The sequence below is a fragment of the Helianthus annuus genome, chromosome 5 (assembly GCF_002127325.2).
Source record: "Helianthus annuus cultivar XRQ/B chromosome 5, HanXRQr2.0-SUNRISE, whole genome shotgun sequence".
In the NCBI taxonomy this organism is placed as follows: Eukaryota; Viridiplantae; Streptophyta; class Magnoliopsida; order Asterales; family Asteraceae; genus Helianthus; species Helianthus annuus.
In genome coordinates, this window is record NC_035437.2 from 172539350 (window position 1) to 172556854 (window position 17505).

A 17505-nucleotide genomic window follows, 5' to 3' on the forward strand; every position below is an offset into this window, starting at 1 on the left:
TTTATTATTCGTACCTACACTTATTGTCACACCCCCAAAATCCACCCGCGGAATACCACCGCTCGGGAGCGTGACTGACCAGGATCAAGCCATCAATCATATCAAACCATAGCAATTAATAATAGAAGTAGTTAATATAAGTCACCATGACATGATTGATGTTTCAAAAACCAAACACTGTTTTAAGTAGCGGAAGCATAGTAAAGTAAATCCAAATAGTTTTACGAGTTATGAGTTCAACATCATCACGATCCATCTGCCCACAACGACCTGCTCTTCCCTGTGCAAGCTCCAAGTATACCTAAGGTCCTGCAAGGCATGCAGCAAATAATCAACAAACTAGTTGAGCGAGTTCACAGAAAGTAAGTTCATTGTGTAATGCATAAGTATAGCTAGTGGGGGCTTCCCATACTAGTGTGTAATAAAGGTGGGGGCTTCCCATGTTCATCCTGGTTAATGAGGGCTTCTCATTAACGGTACTTACTAGACTAACATCCGACCATGTGTTCTTCTTTACCGAGAACAGGAATACGTACAGGGTCACGTAGGCTTTACGTGACGTGCCCTTCCCCGAGGACAGTGGTACGCGTGGGGGCTACGTAGGCTTTACGCAGCGTGGCCTTCCGACCTGGAAGCCAGTGAATGGTATTGGGTTACGTAGGCTTTACGTAACGTGTCCTTCCCGACCCGGGAGACATATGGCAAGCATACTGGGTTACGTAGGCTTTACGTAACGTGTCCTGACTAACCTGAGGACGATGGTCTATAGTCTGGTATATGCGTAAGTACAAGTAACTCCTTTTACAATAACGTATCCAACCCAATTCCCAACCCGGGAATCCCATGCCTTGGCTGTGTGAACTCACCTTGGTTTGCTCGGCAGATACACAAAGAATATAAGTAGCAAGTAAATGGTCACTCACGTCCTATCATGGTTATTATACGAGTCAGGTTTGTATAGCACGTATATAGTAATCACGTATAGTCATGGCAAGCATGTACGCACGTAAGCAGATAAGACATAGCATGTGAGGATCCAATTGTCTAAGTCCAACCATACCCAGCCCAATGACATAAGCAGCCCAATAACAAAACAATCCAGATTCTCAATCGGCCCAAATAGCAAGCACAAACAAGTCCAATAATAAACAGTCCACAGTTCAAATCGTTGGGCTCAATAGATTGGGCCCGTGACAGTGAAGGCCCAACAGTGTGCGTGTAAACGATGGTCTCGAGTCGCAGCGGAGATCTCGAGTCGCAACCGGAGATTACGAGTCGCAACAGCTGGTTGCGAGTCGCAATGGAGATCTCGGTTCATCATGGTCTGGTTACGACTGATCATGTGCTGGTTACGAGTCGCAACGGGACTCGCAACCGTAGTCTCGACTTGTGCTGGCTTGGTTACGAGTGGGATTCTGACTCGCAACTATGGTCCCGACTCGCAACCAGGTGTCGAAATCGCGTATGTAACTGATTTCCATAATTCCTGCATTGACTATTCCGTGATTCTAGCAAACATCTACGGCAGTTTCGAAATCAGATCAATCACAGAAATTTATCATCAGTTAATTCAGATTTCATGCATATTCATAACAATTCAAGAACATCAAAAACGTGAACTGCATTCATATGAACAATAATCTATTTCTATGAACATGTAACCGTGACTAATTACCTAGCCCAAAACTTAGCACATCTACAAGTTAACATCCGAATCACATAGCATGACAACAGATTTCATCGAGTTTCATCCGATCCGTATGAACATGTTAACAATCCGAAACACATATTAACATTTGATTTATAACAAAGCACACATGTAAACCGGTTCTATCCCAATCAACCATACTATCATCATCCGAATTACATCATGTAATGTTCAAGAATCATATAAAATCATCAAATACAATCAAATAACAATGTACACTAACCGGTTGAAATCAAAGAGAGGGTGAGCCGAGAAGTGTTGTTCGCCGTCGGGTTCCAAGTAAACGAGAGAGGGAGAGCAAAGCTTCTAGGGTTTGTGTGTGTGTTCTTGTGTTTTGCAAAAGTGGTAAAACAAAACCCCTAAACTCAGTTTTGTGTGTTGCGAGTGGGGAGTGGGCCGAGCCCACTCGGTTGTCTAATGGTCCGCGTACAAGGTGTGGCCCAAAGGGCTTTGTGTGGCCGGTTTGTAGTGTTGTGCGGATCGGGTTTGGCTCGATAAAGATAAACATAACACACACACATAAAAAGCACATAATATCATAACATTCATTAGTCCGAAAATATCACATAAGCACGTAACGTTACATCACAGCAAGCCTAAAGTTCGAGTTGTCACATTATCCCCAACTAATTGGAAATTTCGTCCCGAAATTTGGTATGCACTCACTGAGGAAGCTAGGTAAACTGTACTGTTCACTGGTTTTCCTGGGGTGTCACATCCTCCCCCCGTTGATCTGGAATTTCGTCCCGAAATTCCGAAGTAGTAGCTTCAGCCTCAGTAGTGGTTGCCTTGTTCCCGAATAACTGGGGGTACTTTTCTGTCATCCTGTCTTCGCGTTCCCAGGTGTACTCTGGGCCACGTGTGGAGTTCCAACGAACTCGGACAAGAGGGATTCTCTTGTGTTTGAGGACCTTCACATCCCGGTCCGTGATTTCAACTGGTTCCTCGACGAACTGTAACCGCTCGTCGATAGTGAGTTCTTTAAAAGGAATGATAAGATTTTCATCTGATAGGCACTTCTTTAAGTTCGATACATGAAAGACATTGTGAACTGCCCCGAGTTCAGCTGGTAGGTTCAACTTGTAGGCTACCTTGCCAATCTTTTCTATAATTTCGAATGGTCCGACGTACCGCGGATTCAGTTTACCCCGTTTGCCAAAACGAACCACACCCTTCCAGGGTGAGACTTTCAATAAAACCCGGTCCCCGACCTCAAATTCCAATGGCTTTCTACGCTTATCCGCGTAGGCTTTCTGACGGTCGCGTGCTGCCGCCATGCGTTGTCGTATTTGTGCAATCTTTTCTGTGGCGTCCACAACAATCTCTGGACCCGTGATCTGACTATCTCCCACCTCTGCCCAACAGAGAGGTGACCGGCATTTACGCCCGTACAATGCCTCGAATGGAGCGGCTTGAATGCTGGTATGGTAACTGTTATTGTAAGAAAACTCCACCAAAGGGAGGTGCTTTTCCCAGCCGTTGCCGAAGTCGATAACGCATGCCCGAAGCATGTCTTCAAGTGTTTGAATCGTACGCTCAGACTGTCCATCCGTCTGAGGGTGGTATGCTGTGCTCATGTCTAGTCGTGAGCCAAAGGATTTATGCATCGCTTGCCATAGTTCTGATGTGAATCGTGCGTCGCGATCCGAAATGATAGATGTGGGCACCCCGTGCCTCGAAACAACTTCTTTAAGATAGACGTCTGCAAGTGTGGAGAACTTGTCCGTTTCCTTAATCGGTAGGAAGTGTGCAGACTTAGTGAGTCGATCCACGATCACCCATATAGTATCATTCCCACGCTGGGATCTAGGTAAACCCGTAACAAAATCCATGGAAATTTCCTCCCATTTCCATTGCGGTATTTTAGGCTGCTGCAGTAGGCCAGCTGGTTTCTGATATTCGACCTTGACTCTTGCACAGGTCAAGCATTTTCCAACGTACGTAGCAATGTGGGCCTTCATACTAGGCCACCAATAAGTAGTGCTAATATCGTGGTACATTTTATCCGACCCTGGATGTACCGAATAGCGAGACTTGTGTGCTTCATCCATCACAAGTTCGCGTAGACCGCCATAGAGTGGGACCCAAATCCGGCCCGTTACATAGTAGGCGCCGTCTGCCTTCTGTTCCATCTGTTGTCGTGAGCCGCGTAAGGCTTCAGCCTTGGCGTTTTCGGGCTTCAGTGCTTCTGTCTGAACAGCTCGTATCTGAGCAGGAAGGCTAGACTGAATCGTAAGCTGTAGCGCTCGCACGCGCCGTGGCAAAGTGTCTTTTCGACTAAGGGCATCAGCCACAACATTGGCTTTGCCTGGATGGTACTTGATGGCGCATTCGTAGTCATTAAGTAACTCGACCCATCGTCGTTGACGCATGTTCAAATCCTTCTGCTTAAGAATATGCTCGAGACTCCTGTGATCGGTGTAAATCGTGCACCTGGTACCGTACAGGTAGTGTCGCCATATCTTAAGCGCAAAAACAACAGCTCCCAGCTCTAAATCGTGCGTCGTGTAGTTCCGTTCGTGAACCTTGAGTTGACGAGAGGCGTAAGCGATAACCTTGTCGCGCTGCATTAACACACATCCCAATCCCCGAATGGATGCATCACAATAAACCACAAAGTCATCCGTGCCCTCTGGCAATGAGAGGATAGGTGCACTGCAAAGTCTATCCTTTAGGTGCTGAAAAGCAGTCTCCTGGGGCTCTCCCCAGCGATAGGTAACACCCTTCTGTGTCAGTAACGTAAGCGGCTGAGCAATCTTCGAGAAATCCCTGATAAACCGTCTGTAGTAACCTGCCAGACCCAAGAATTGGCGTATTTCTGTCGGTGTACGCGGTGCAGGCCAGTTCCTGATCGAATCTACCTTGGATGGATCGACATGGATCCCATCCTTGTTCACCACGTGGCCTAGAAAGTGGACTTCACGAAGCCAGAAGTCGCATTTAGAAAACTTAGCGTACAGCTGTTCCTTCCGAAGGAGTTCCAAAATCAGGCGAAGATGCTGCTCGTGCTCCTCCTGACTCTTGGAGTAAATCAGGATGTCGTCGATGAACACAATGACGAACTTGTCGAGATAGGGTTTGCACACCCTGTTCATAAGATCCATAAATACCGCAGGCGCGTTCGTTAACCCGAATGGCATGACGAGAAACTCGTAGTGACCGTAACGAGTTCTGAATGCAGTCTTGGAGACGTCCTCATCCCGGACTCTCAGCTGATGATAACCAGACCTCAAGTCTATCTTCGAGTAGTAGCACGACCCTTGCAACTGGTCGAATAAGTCGTCTATGCGTGGAAGAGGATAACGGTTCTTCACCGTCACCTTGTTCAGTTCCCTGTAGTCTATACACATCCTGAACGTACCATCCTTCTTTTTCACGAAAAGTACTGGAGCTCCCCAAGGCGAAGAGCTTGGTCGAATGAAACCCTTTTCCAAGAGCTCTTGTAATTGCTTTGACAATTCCTCCAATTCCGATGGAGCTAGGCGATATGGTGCGCGAGCTATGGGTGCTGCTCCTGGAGCGAGCTCGATCTGGAATTCGACCTGACGATGAGGCGGTAAGCCAGGTAAGTCTTCAGGAAACACCTGAGGGTAATCACGTACAATCGGAATATCCTCCAATTTCTTTTCCTTCGTCGATGCATCTGAAACTAGTGCCAGAATGGCAGTGTGCCCCTTACGTAAGCATTTCTGAGCCTTCAAGAAAGAGATGATGCCCACCACTGCACCACTCTTGTCGCCTTGAACTTCTAGAGGTTCCTGACCAGAACGAGGAATGCGAATAACTTTTTCGCTGCATAAGATTTCTGCCTGGTGTTGGGAAAGCCAATCCATCCCAATCACGACGTCGAAGCTACCCAAAACTATGGGAATGAGATCAATGGAGAAGGCTTGACCAGCTAGGATAAGATTACAACCCTGAACTACGTGCGTGGCTTCTAGACTTTTACCGTTAGCTAACTCTACTACATGTTTGGTGGGTAAAAGTGTTGGTGCACGTTTTAGCAGTTGACACATTTTCACAGACATATAGCTTGTATCCGCACCCGAATCAAATAAAACAGTAACGTAAATATTGTCAAGGAGAAACTTACCCATGACAACGTTGGGATCGTTCACTGCGTCGCCTCGACCTAGCACAAAAGCACGACCACGAGCTTCATTGTCGTTGTTGTTGTTGTTTCCACCATTGTTGTTCCCGTTGCCCTGGTTGTTATTGTTGTTGCGGTTCTGGTTCAACTGAGGGCAATCGCGTTTGAAGTGACCTTCAGCCCCACACTGGAAACATCCCCGGTTTCCACGCTGTGGCTGCTGCTGCTGCTGCTGGTTCTGTGGAGCTGGTTGCTGAGGCTGCTGATTCTGATTCGCAGGACGAGGGCTCCTACAATCTTTGGCCTCGTGACCCATCTTGAGACACCTTTGACAGCGACCCTTGTTACATGGGCCGTGGTGATGCCTGTTGCAGTTGTGGCACCTGGGTTGACTACCCTGATATCTCCTCTGTCTGTGACCACCAGAGGATTGCTGACTGGGACTCTGATAATGGTCGATTTTCTGTTGCTGAGCTTGTGGCTGAACAGATGCTGAACCTTTACTAGAATCTCCATCCCATTTTCTTTCACTGTCACCAGATGTAGCAGGAGTAACTGAGGTGGTGACGTTAGCAATAGCATTAACACGCTTGGGCAGTTTATTCTGATCAACTGCCTGATCGGTGATACGGTGAGCGAGACGTTGAATTTCCTGGATGTTTTCGAGGTTAGCCGACGTCACGTGGCTCTGAATTTCTGGCGCCAATCCCTTGAGATACAACTCAATGCGCTTGTATGGAGGGTCCACCATAGTTGGACACAGAACGGCCAGCTCATTGGACCGTTTGGTATACGCTTCGATTTCCGATCCAACCATTTTCAAGTTATAAAGCTCATCTTCCAGCTTGTGTATGTCTTCCCGCGTGCAATACTCACGCTTGATGAGTTCCTTAAAGTCGTTCCATGGGGTGGCGTTAGCAGCTGCCAACCCTAAAATCTGCACTTGTGCGTTCCACCAAGTGAGCGCAATCCCTTCAAGTGTGCCAGTGGCGAACTTCACCCTGCGAGCCTCAGGGCATTCGCACATTTCGAAAACCGACTCGAGCTTTTCAAACCAGTGTAGGAGTCCAACTGCTCCCTCTGTGCCACTAAACGAGCTAGGACGACATTCCATGAAGTTCTTGAAGGTGCACCCAGGCTGCTGCTGAGCGGGTTGACCTGCTTGGGCGGCTGCAACTGCCGCAGCAATGAGAGCCTCTAGCTGGGCTTGAGTCATGTTAATTCGTGCGGCCATTGATCTTCATAGTAACAAGTAGCATACATAAGAATGGTTCGCGAGTAGGGCGATGACAGAAAAGCGTAGGCATATAGGTGTTCTCATGAAATCAAAGCATGTGTATCTAAGCGTAATGCGAGCAAAGTTCTAAGCAGTTCTAGCAAACAGGCAATAAACATAACATAACCCTTATTACCTAGGATGTCGAGTCTTGCACGTGGAGCGAAGCGTCGTTGTGGATCGTTGAGAGCACTGTTCTGGTTATAGTCCGGTTTTAATAAAAACGTTTTCCCATATTAAAACCTAGTTCTCTATAACCAATGGCTCTGATACCAATCTGTCACACCCCCAAAATCCACCCGCGGAATACCACCGCTCGGGAGCGTGACTGACCAGGATCAAGCCATCAATCATATCAAACCATAGCAATTAATAATAGAAGTAGTTAATATAAGTCACCATGACATGATTGATGTTTCAAAAACCAAACACTGTTTTAAGTAGCGGAAGCATAGTAAAGTAAATCCAAATAGTTTTACGAGTTATGAGTTCAACATCATCACGATCCATCTGCCCACAACGACCTGCTCTTCCCTGTGCAAGCTCCAAGTATACCTAAGGTCCTGCAAGGCATGCAGCAAATAATCAACAAACTAGTTGAGCGAGTTCACAGAAAGTAAGTTCATTGTGTAATGCATAAGTATAGCTAGTGGGGGCTTCCCATACTAGTGTGTAATAAAGGTGGGGGCTTCCCATGTTCATCCTGGTTAATGAGGGCTTCTCATTAACGGTACTTACTAGACTAACATCCGACCATGTGTTCTTCTTTACCGAGAACAGGAATACGTACAGGGTCACGTAGGCTTTACGTGACGTGCCCTTCCCCGAGGACAGTGGTACGCGTGGGGGCTACGTAGGCTTTACGCAGCGTGGCCTTCCGACCTGGAAGCCAGTGAATGGTATTGGGTTACGTAGGCTTTACGTAACGTGTCCTTCCCGACCCGGGAGACATATGGCAAGCATACTGGGTTACGTAGGCTTTACGTAACGTGTCCTGACTAACCTGAGGACGATGGTCTATAGTCTGGTATATGCGTAAGTACAAGTAACTCCTTTTACAATAACGTATCCAACCCAATTCCCAACCCGGGAATCCCATGCCTTGGCTGTGTGAACTCACCTTGGTTTGCTCGGCAGATACACAAAGAATATAAGTAGCAAGTAAATGGTCACTCACGTCCTATCATGGTTATTATACGAGTCAGGTTTGTATAGCACGTATATAGTAATCACGTATAGTCATGGCAAGCATGTACGCACGTAAGCAGATAAGACATAGCATGTGAGGATCCAATTGTCTAAGTCCAACCATACCCGGCCCAATGACATAAGCAGCCCAATAACAAAACAATCCAGATTCTCAATCGGCCCAAATAGCAAGCACAAACAAGTCCAATAATAAACAGTCCACAGTTCAAATCGTTGGGCTCAATAGATTGGGCCCGTGACAGTGAAGGCCCAACAGTGTGCGTGTAAACGATGGTCTCGAGTCGCAGCGGAGATCTCGAGTCGCAACCGGAGATTACGAGTCGCAACAGCTGGTTGCGAGTCGCAATGGAGATCTCGGTTCATCATGGTCTGGTTACGACTGATCATGTGCTGGTTACGAGTCGCAACGGGACTCGCAACCGTAGTCTCGACTTGTGCTGGCTTGGTTACGAGTGGGATTCTGACTCGCAACTATGGTCCCGACTCGCAACCAGGTGTCGAAATCGCGTATGTAACTGATTTCCATAATTCCTGCATTGACTATTCCGTGATTCTAGCAAACATCTACGGCAGTTTCGAAATCAGATCAATCACAGAAATTTATCATCAGTTAATTCAGATTTCATGCATATTCATAACAATTCAAGAACATCAAAAACGTGAACTGCATTCATATGAACAATAATCTATTTCTATGAACATGTAACCGTGACTAATTACCTAGCCCAAAACTTAGCACATCTACAAGTTAACATCCGAATCACATAGCATGACAACAGATTTCATCGAGTTTCATCCGATCCGTATGAACATGTTAACAATCCGAAACACATATTAACATTTGATTTATAACAAAGCACACATGTAAACCGGTTCTATCCCAATCAACCATACTATCATCATCCGAATTACATCATGTAATGTTCAAGAATCATATAAAATCATCAAATACAATCAAATAACAATGTACACTAACCGGTTGAAATCAAAGAGAGGGTGAGCCGAGAAGTGTTGTTCGCCGTCGGGTTCCAAGTAAACGAGAGAGGGAGAGCAAAGCTTCTAGGGTTTGTGTGTGTGTTCTTGTGTTTTGCAAAAGTGGTAAAACAAAACCCCTAAACTCAGTTTTGTGTGTTGCGAGTGGGGAGTGGGCCGAGCCCACTCGGTTGTCTAATGGTCCGCGTACAAGGTGTGGCCCAAAGGGCTTTGTGTGGCCGGTTTGTAGTGTTGTGCGGATCGGGTTTGGCTCGATAAAGATAAACATAACACACACACATAAAAAGCACATAATATCATAACATTCATTAGTCCGAAAATATCACATAAGCACGTAACGTTACATCACAGCAAGCCTAAAGTTCGAGTTGTCACACTTATACTCATACGTTTTATGCTTATACTTATACTTATACCCATACTACTCGTACGTTTTATGTCTATACTCATACTTACGTGAATGTTCATACTTAAACATATATTTATGCTTATACTTTCATACATACTCATGATTCATACATTCGTACCCGTACGCGAGTGGAATCCGAGAGATTCGCTTGCGTGGGTCCCATACTATATTCTTGTACGTATACATTCTTATCCTTTTTTTATGTATACCCTGATTCATACACAACTAGTACAAGCTATGTGGATCATGCGACGATCAAAATAATCGCGGGTGCACATGGGATTATAGTGATAGGCGTAAGAGAACCATAGAGTGTACTATTGTGCATGGTAAGACACGGAACGTAACATGACACCGAATACGAGACAGACGTGACATGGTTAAAACATGGTGGATACGCCACTGGTACTTTCTAAATATAAGTGTTTTCCCCATGTTACCAGACTTTCGTATAACGTGCCATGAGAAATTCGGTGTTTTGCAGACCTACTTAGACCTAATACGTAAACTTTAACAACTCACAAACGCATTACTAACGCATTAAATCCGATTATTCACGACGAGACCTCGTTCTTAACACACTACTTTAGTCTATCTGATACTTATGCCATTCTTATACTTGCATTCACTTGGAATCAATCGTTCGCTTTTATACTCCCCTTATTCTCCCTTATTCTTTGTCTTTTATACGGACCTCGTGCGCGGTCAAGTCTCATCTATTCTCTCTGATTGAATCCTTGGATGTCATCTTTTCAAAAGTCTTCCTCTTAGATTTCGAGGACGAAATCCCCTAAAGTAGGGGAGACTGTAACATCCGTAAAAAAACGGATATCCAAAATCTTACCCGTTTTGAATCTTGAATCCTAACCTTTGAAACCTCAAAATCTTTCGCGAATAAATAACCGTTTAAAAATTTTATTCTTTGATTTAATCATCATCATAGTTATTTAATTAATTTAATTAATTTATAGGTGACATAATGAGAGTTTAAACAAATTAAATAACCATTAAGAGGTTTTCGGTTACTTAATTAACTAATTTATTCTAAACATTTGCAAAGTTAATATTCTTTTATGTTACTTTAAACTAGTGTTAAAAACTTAGTTAGTATATATAACAAACAGGGACCATTTGTGTATTTAATAGAAACAGTAACTAACAGGGGCTATTGGTGCCAATAATGAAAGTGTAAATACTAAAAAAAAAAGAACAAAAATGGGCCATGCCCAGACTTGAACTCGGGTGTCTACCGGTTCAACGAACAAACACGCATACATAAACCAACTGTGCTAAGTCTTGACATCGGATTTCCTTGTTAACGTATGATATTTATTGACAACCTACGTTTGAATTCCATTTCAAACTTGCCGCCAAACAGAAACATCATGGCCTTCATCTCCAGCTTGTAACCGTCGCTGAGTTTACGGATTTTATTCATTCCGCAAATCATTTCATCTCGGTTACACGCTGATATATCGTAATTAATTCCGCATTTCCGTTTTTGCGAAACCAATCAAGAAATTTAATCGATAATCATGGCTCATACGACCTATATATACTTAGGTTTCGATACGTATCTCGCACATCTCGATCACCACTCCTCTCTCTACTCCCACTCGATTCTCCCAACCCCAAAACATCTGTCTCGATATTTCACCCACACTCTCCAACTCTCTCTGGTTCACTACACTTTCGCCGGTGATCGGAGTTTCGTCGGAACCGTACGGAAGCTTCGGGACTCCTTTCGTTACGTCTCGTTCACCGGGGAATACCGCAACCTTTCCGGAAACGAAGATCACGTCGGAGTTCTGCGACGGAACTCGAATCCACATCATTTCGGACTTTCGGTATAAATCTTATCGTCCTTTTGTCCTTGTTATTTAAACATCTACTTAATAGCACAAGGATTGATAGTTGAAAGAAAATAATATGTATATAAGCCACTATTGTTGGTTTTAAATGAAGAAATTGATATACAGATTTCATTTGTTCTTATTTACGTTCATACTTTTAAAACATAATAGTGGATCCATGTGTTTCTTCCTTTGTTGAAGTTGGTTTGCATATAACAGTGGTTACGGGTTCGACCCGTGTCCCCTACAAAGTCACTACACATAAAAATTTTGGGATATTTTCTATATATATACATATTAATTCATTTTCCTTGTTATAAGGAAAACATCAGTTTTTTTTATTTTAAACAGTTTTCAAATCCCTTAAATCCATAGATTTTATTTAGTTTTACCCCTTTCTTTTACATAGTAAAACCTACTAATAAAATAGATAATTATAAATTTTCATTTTTTTAGTTCATTCTCTATACAATCAAACCTCTAAATTTATTAACAACATAATGACTTAATAATTTATTTCTTTTAATTAATGAGATAAATTATAATAATTAATTAAATAAATTGTAGATCTTAAGCATTAGGGATTATATTTAATCTACAAATTTTAACGAGATCGTTATGTGATATCCCAAAATATAGGGTAACCGTTTCGTTATTTTGGAAATTCTCCAATCTTTACTCGCGCGTTATTTCAAGGAATCTCCATACGTAATCACGGTGAGTATACTTGAACCCCTTTTTCGTTTACCACTTTTTGGGGTGTAACATGTTATTTATAACTTACACACAAAACTTTATCATAATACATAAACATTCCTATTACACGCATGCTTATTTGATTACTTGGTACTTTAAACTTGGGTTGAGGACATCTTGTGTTAGACTTATCATTAACTTCGTACGAGCCTATCCGTGACATATATAGCGCTATAGGATTAACGCACCGCCCGTAGACTTGTGGTTATGTCATGAGCATATTGCGTTTCATCATTGGTTTGATATGTTGAACACATGCCGATTTTATTGTTTATCTTGTATCAAGAGCTTGCCACATGGAATTGTTTGAAACATATCTTTTTATGCTACGTATGAAAAACCTGTATACTCGCCTTTGCTTTTGCATTGAACTTTATTTTAAACATGTTACAGGTTGAGGATGACGATTGCTATGAAATGAAGTAGTGTTGATGCTTAGATACACATTTAGACGTCTTAGGTCAAATACGTCGTATAAATTCCATATTTGTTGTTGTATTGTTTTCTTGTATTTTTCATGTATTGTAACATTTATTTATGAATGAAATCAATTTATCTTTAATTCTATTGTCACATTTAGCGTTATGTGTGATGAGCAATCTTTCTTCGTCTCACTCCGATGTTTCCGCCATCGGTTGGGGTGTGACACTAACCTTACCAGAAGGAACAGAAGATTTTAAAGTATATAGTGATGCTTCAAAGCTAGGATTTGAATGTGTGTTAATGCAACACAAAAAGGTAATTGCGTATGCATCAAGACAATTGAAAAAGCACGAAGAAAACTATACCACTCATGACTTAGAATTAGGAACCATAATTTTGCCCTTAAGATTTGGAGACATTATCTGTATGGAAGTAAGTTTACTGTGTATACGGGTCATAAGAATTTAAGATATATTTGAGCAAAAAGAATTAAACATGAGGCAAAGGAGATGGATGAAAATCCTAAGTGACTACGACTGTGATATTCAGTATCACAAAGGAAAGGCTGAAGACGGCTAGAGATCGCCAGAAGAATTATACAGATAATAGACAAAAGCCGTTGGAGTTTCAAGTTGGAGACAAAATGCTATTTAAAGTATCTCCTTGGAAAGGAGTTGTTAGATTCGGTAAGAAAGGAAAGCTAAGTCCAAGGTACATAGGACCATTTCCAGTAATACAACGAATAGGACCAATTGCTTATCGGTTACAACTACTAGAGGAACTAGTTGGAGTACATGATGTATTTCATATATCCAATCTCAATAAATGTTTATCAGACGAATCCCTGTGAAGGGGTATGGTCCCAGATCTCGCGTCAACATCGACCGCGAGTGACCATTACCCTTATCAAAACCCCCACCAACCAACAACCTACTTGTGCCCATGCGGGAACGCGTCGACACAAGGGTTGAATCCAATCTATCTAGTGATGAAGGAGGACTTACCTGGAACATGAGAACGGTAGAGTGACGCGACATAGCATCACATCTGGTGTATGAAAACGGAAGTATTCACAGCGATGCGGCCTCGCACCGCGTCCAGTGAACACTTCTATCAATACAAGGAAGCTGGATAACAGCAACAGTCACCACAGGCGACGATGCGGCCAGCACCGCATCTCGCATATTTCTTGATCACAAGCAAGAGACGCGATAACATCAGATGTTACCGCAGGCAGCGATGCGGCTCGCACCGCATCCTATACGCTCAACAAGTGGGACTGACACCACAATGCAAGTGGAACCAATGGCAGTCACCTGTCAGGTCTACGTAAGCGACAGACTGACGTGGCGTCGTCTCCCCGGCCGACATGTCTGACACACCTGCAAAGGTGCAGCATGCCGTCAGTCTATCCATCCACCTCCTCCTTCACTCCTCGGCTATAAATACCAACCCCAAACCAGGTTTGAGGTATCTCTTTACAACTCCCTCACTACTATTACTATCTTACTTTGCTTCCCAAGCAAATTACTGATTCTCACGCCGGAGAGTGGTAACAAGGAGCACCCCCACCCCATCCTCCTTGTTACGAGTCACGGTTTGTTTCCTTGTGCAGGAGATCAACCCACCGGTGATCCAGCCAGCGATCCTCGAGAGGAAGGGATTAACCCTTCTTGGCGAGACCAGTGAGTTAACCCTGCCCGGTTAACCACTGTTTCATCACCCTGGTAGTATCTCTTCAAGATATAGAGGTAAATGAAAAGTTAAAATTTGTAGAAAAACCACTACAGATAGAAGATAGAAAAGTCAAGTTTCTCAAGCACAAACGACTAGTATTGGTCAAGGTCAAGTGGAATTCAAAGAGAGGACCGAAGTACACTTGGGAGCTAGGACGAGATTTTCCTTAAGGTGGGGAGGATGTAACAACTCTCACTAAAAATCAATACTTATTATGCTAATTGTCTAGTAAGGAAACCCTAATTGAGAAACGCAAGTAATTCTGCATAAACCCTAAAATTTTTATAACAATCAGAATTAGGATCAGGGCCCCTAAAACTCAAGGGGGGTTAAACCCTAATTGATAATTATCCTCCGAATACGTTGTCTAAATTGAGAATTCTTAAACTGTCGACTCATCAGGCCTATACCAGTGACTAACATACCCTACCCTAAATGGACACCCCAGGCGATACGCGGCAAGTGCCACGGATTCTTCCGCGACACGCGGGAGGTGCAAATTTCGGGTATAAATAGAGGGCCTTGGGACTTGAATTTTGACACTGAAACGACGTAAAAATTCCAAACGTACGCTAAGTTATCGTAGGAACAGTCCAACAACACACACGATTCACGAATCGCTGCCGCAATAAGGGTAATAACTCGATCGCTATTACGATTCAACATCCGATCGATTGTAACTATCCAACGATTGTTTGAGTGCTGCTCAAATTGAGTTTATACTTTGTCATTCGTCGTGATTTCAACTTGAATGTTTGAGTGCTGTCCGAACTCGGACTATACTCTGTCATTCGTTGTGAATCCACTGAGTTGTTAAGTATTGCACTTTGATAATCATTGTGAGGGTTTAATCTCATGAATTGTCGTAACTGCTGTGTTAGTTACTAACCCAGTTTGTGTGCACTATTATTAAAATTAGGTTAAACAAGGCTAAATCAGTAGGCTTATACACTGCTCGTTAAATCTGCAATGTGAGTCATTCTCTTTTTATCAATTGTTTTACAATACTCCAAATTATTTTCAAAAGTTATAATTACAGGGACTAAGTCGTGGATATCTTGAATCACTGGCTAGTGGGGTATTGTGCACATTACTAATTTTCTCCCAGTTAGGTTCATTGACCTACTAGGGATAATCATCACTATTTGGGTTCATTGACCTAATAGTGGTATGACCATCGTCACCATTGTGACATGTCACCATTGTGACACGGCGCCAGATAAAAAAATAAGATATAAACCATTGTAATCGCTCTTATGCTGTAATTTTATAACTAAGGGTCATTTTATAAAACCTGAATGAACTCACTCAGTATTTCCCGCTGACAAAACCTTTTTCAAACATGTTTCAGGTGATCTGTTATGATCCAGGAAAAGTGCCGTGAAGCACTACAAGCTTAAGAAAGTGGCTCATGATAAAATAAAGAAACATGTTTTGTAAAATAAAAGATTTCCCAGTGAAATCAAATGATTGTAAATTACCGGGGTTTTATCCCTAAATTATGTAAACAGGCAGTTTTAAATATTGAAAGATCCTGTTTTAAAAGACTTCCGCTGTCGCCTAAATTAAATACCACGGGATTTCTGTCCCGCGGCTCCTGAAACGGGTCAAACCGGGTCGGGGGCCGTGACAAAAACCAAAGGGGTCAAATTCGACAGAAACAGAGTTGTCGGTTGTGAATCGACGAACAGAAATTAAAATTTTGATCAGTTTAGGTGCATATAGGACGTCTTTAAGGATGAGTGGGGGGAATGATGGGGGAAGGGTTTGTGCGCCTTGTCCAACAACCGGTATGGATGAACCATTTCTAACAATGATATTTGAATTCACGCTATTATCAAAATAAGACCGAAAATTAGTTGCCGAATTAGACATATTACCTGTTGCTCCCGTGTCCATGTACAGGTTAGGATCCGGCTGGTTGAGAGACATAGTGTAAAGCGCTTGTTCTATGTCGGTCGGGGCATACGCATTGTGAGCTTGAGTGGGCCTGGGGCCGAGAATTCTATTTCCGCCATGTGTGTTTGCTGAATTGGGCCGAGGAGCAGTGGGGTACGGGCAAGGAGGAGGGGCCCAAGACTGATTCTGTGGTGCGGCCCACTGCTGGGAGGAAGTCGGCTGAGGATAACCGAGCCCAGTCCACTGATGTTGCTGGGCTGAGTTGGGCCAGAAAGGTTGCTGAGTAGGCCAAGTTGAGTGGAAATTGGGAGAGCTGTTGTTGCGGGTCCGACCCCAGTTGCCCCGTCCTCTGCCGCCTCTGCCACGGGAGCGTCCGCGTCCTCTGCCACGGTCAGAGTCTTGACGATATTCGCTGGTATTCACCTGTGGGTGCGGTTTGTTGGAGTTTGCATTCAAGGCGGTGCCCGCAGTTTGGGCTAAAATAAGTGCTTGTTCTGCCTTACGTGATTCGACTAGCATGACCTTTGATCGAGCCTCATAGAAGGTTGGAAGAGGGTCCTGTTGCTGGAGGATGGTAGCGATGCCTTCGTATTGTTCGTTGAGACCGGTGATAAGTTGAAGAACCAGGCGGTCATTGTCAACCGGACTGCCTACATTGGCGAGTTGATCGGCCAGCACTTTGAGTTGCTGGCAATATGCGGAGACGTTGGGGAACCCGTCGAGATGTGTGTTCGAGAATTTGTGTAGAAGATGAATGGAGCGAGAAGTTTTGTTATCCTGAAAAATTCCTTCAAGGGTCTTCCACGTGTCATACACGGTTGTGTTTGGCTTCAGAATAACATGAAGGAGATTGTTGGATATTGTTGCATAAATCCATTGTAGTACAATAGCATCCAAACGATCCCAGGAATCATCGGCTGGAGAATCTTTATCGGCTTTGTCTTTGTCGGTGTCCTTGTTTTTACCAGAAGAGGAGGAGGGTCGGGGTGAAAGATGGTCGATGACCAGGGCGGCACGACACTGTATTTTGAAAAGTTCGGACCATGAGGCATACTGCCCGGATTCCATCTCGGATGTATTTTTGGCTCCATTGAGAGAGTGATGAAGCCGGCAAGGAGAATGGGTTAAACAGGGGAGGAGATCGGCTGTACA

General features: G+C 43.6%; 1 protein-coding gene across 1 annotated transcript; it reads right to left on the minus strand.

The window, feature by feature from the left end:
* Positions 1-16280: 16280 nt before the first annotated feature.
* On the minus strand, positions 16281-17421 carry LOC110944116. The gene is made up of 2 exons (XM_022185831.1): positions 16335-17421; positions 16281-16285 (listed from the first exon to the last, which is right to left on the minus strand). The coding sequence occupies exons 1-2, from the start codon at positions 17419-17421 to the stop codon at positions 16281-16283; spliced, it is 1092 nt and encodes a 363-aa protein (XP_022041523.1).
* Between the last annotated feature and the right edge of the window lie 84 nt (positions 17422-17505).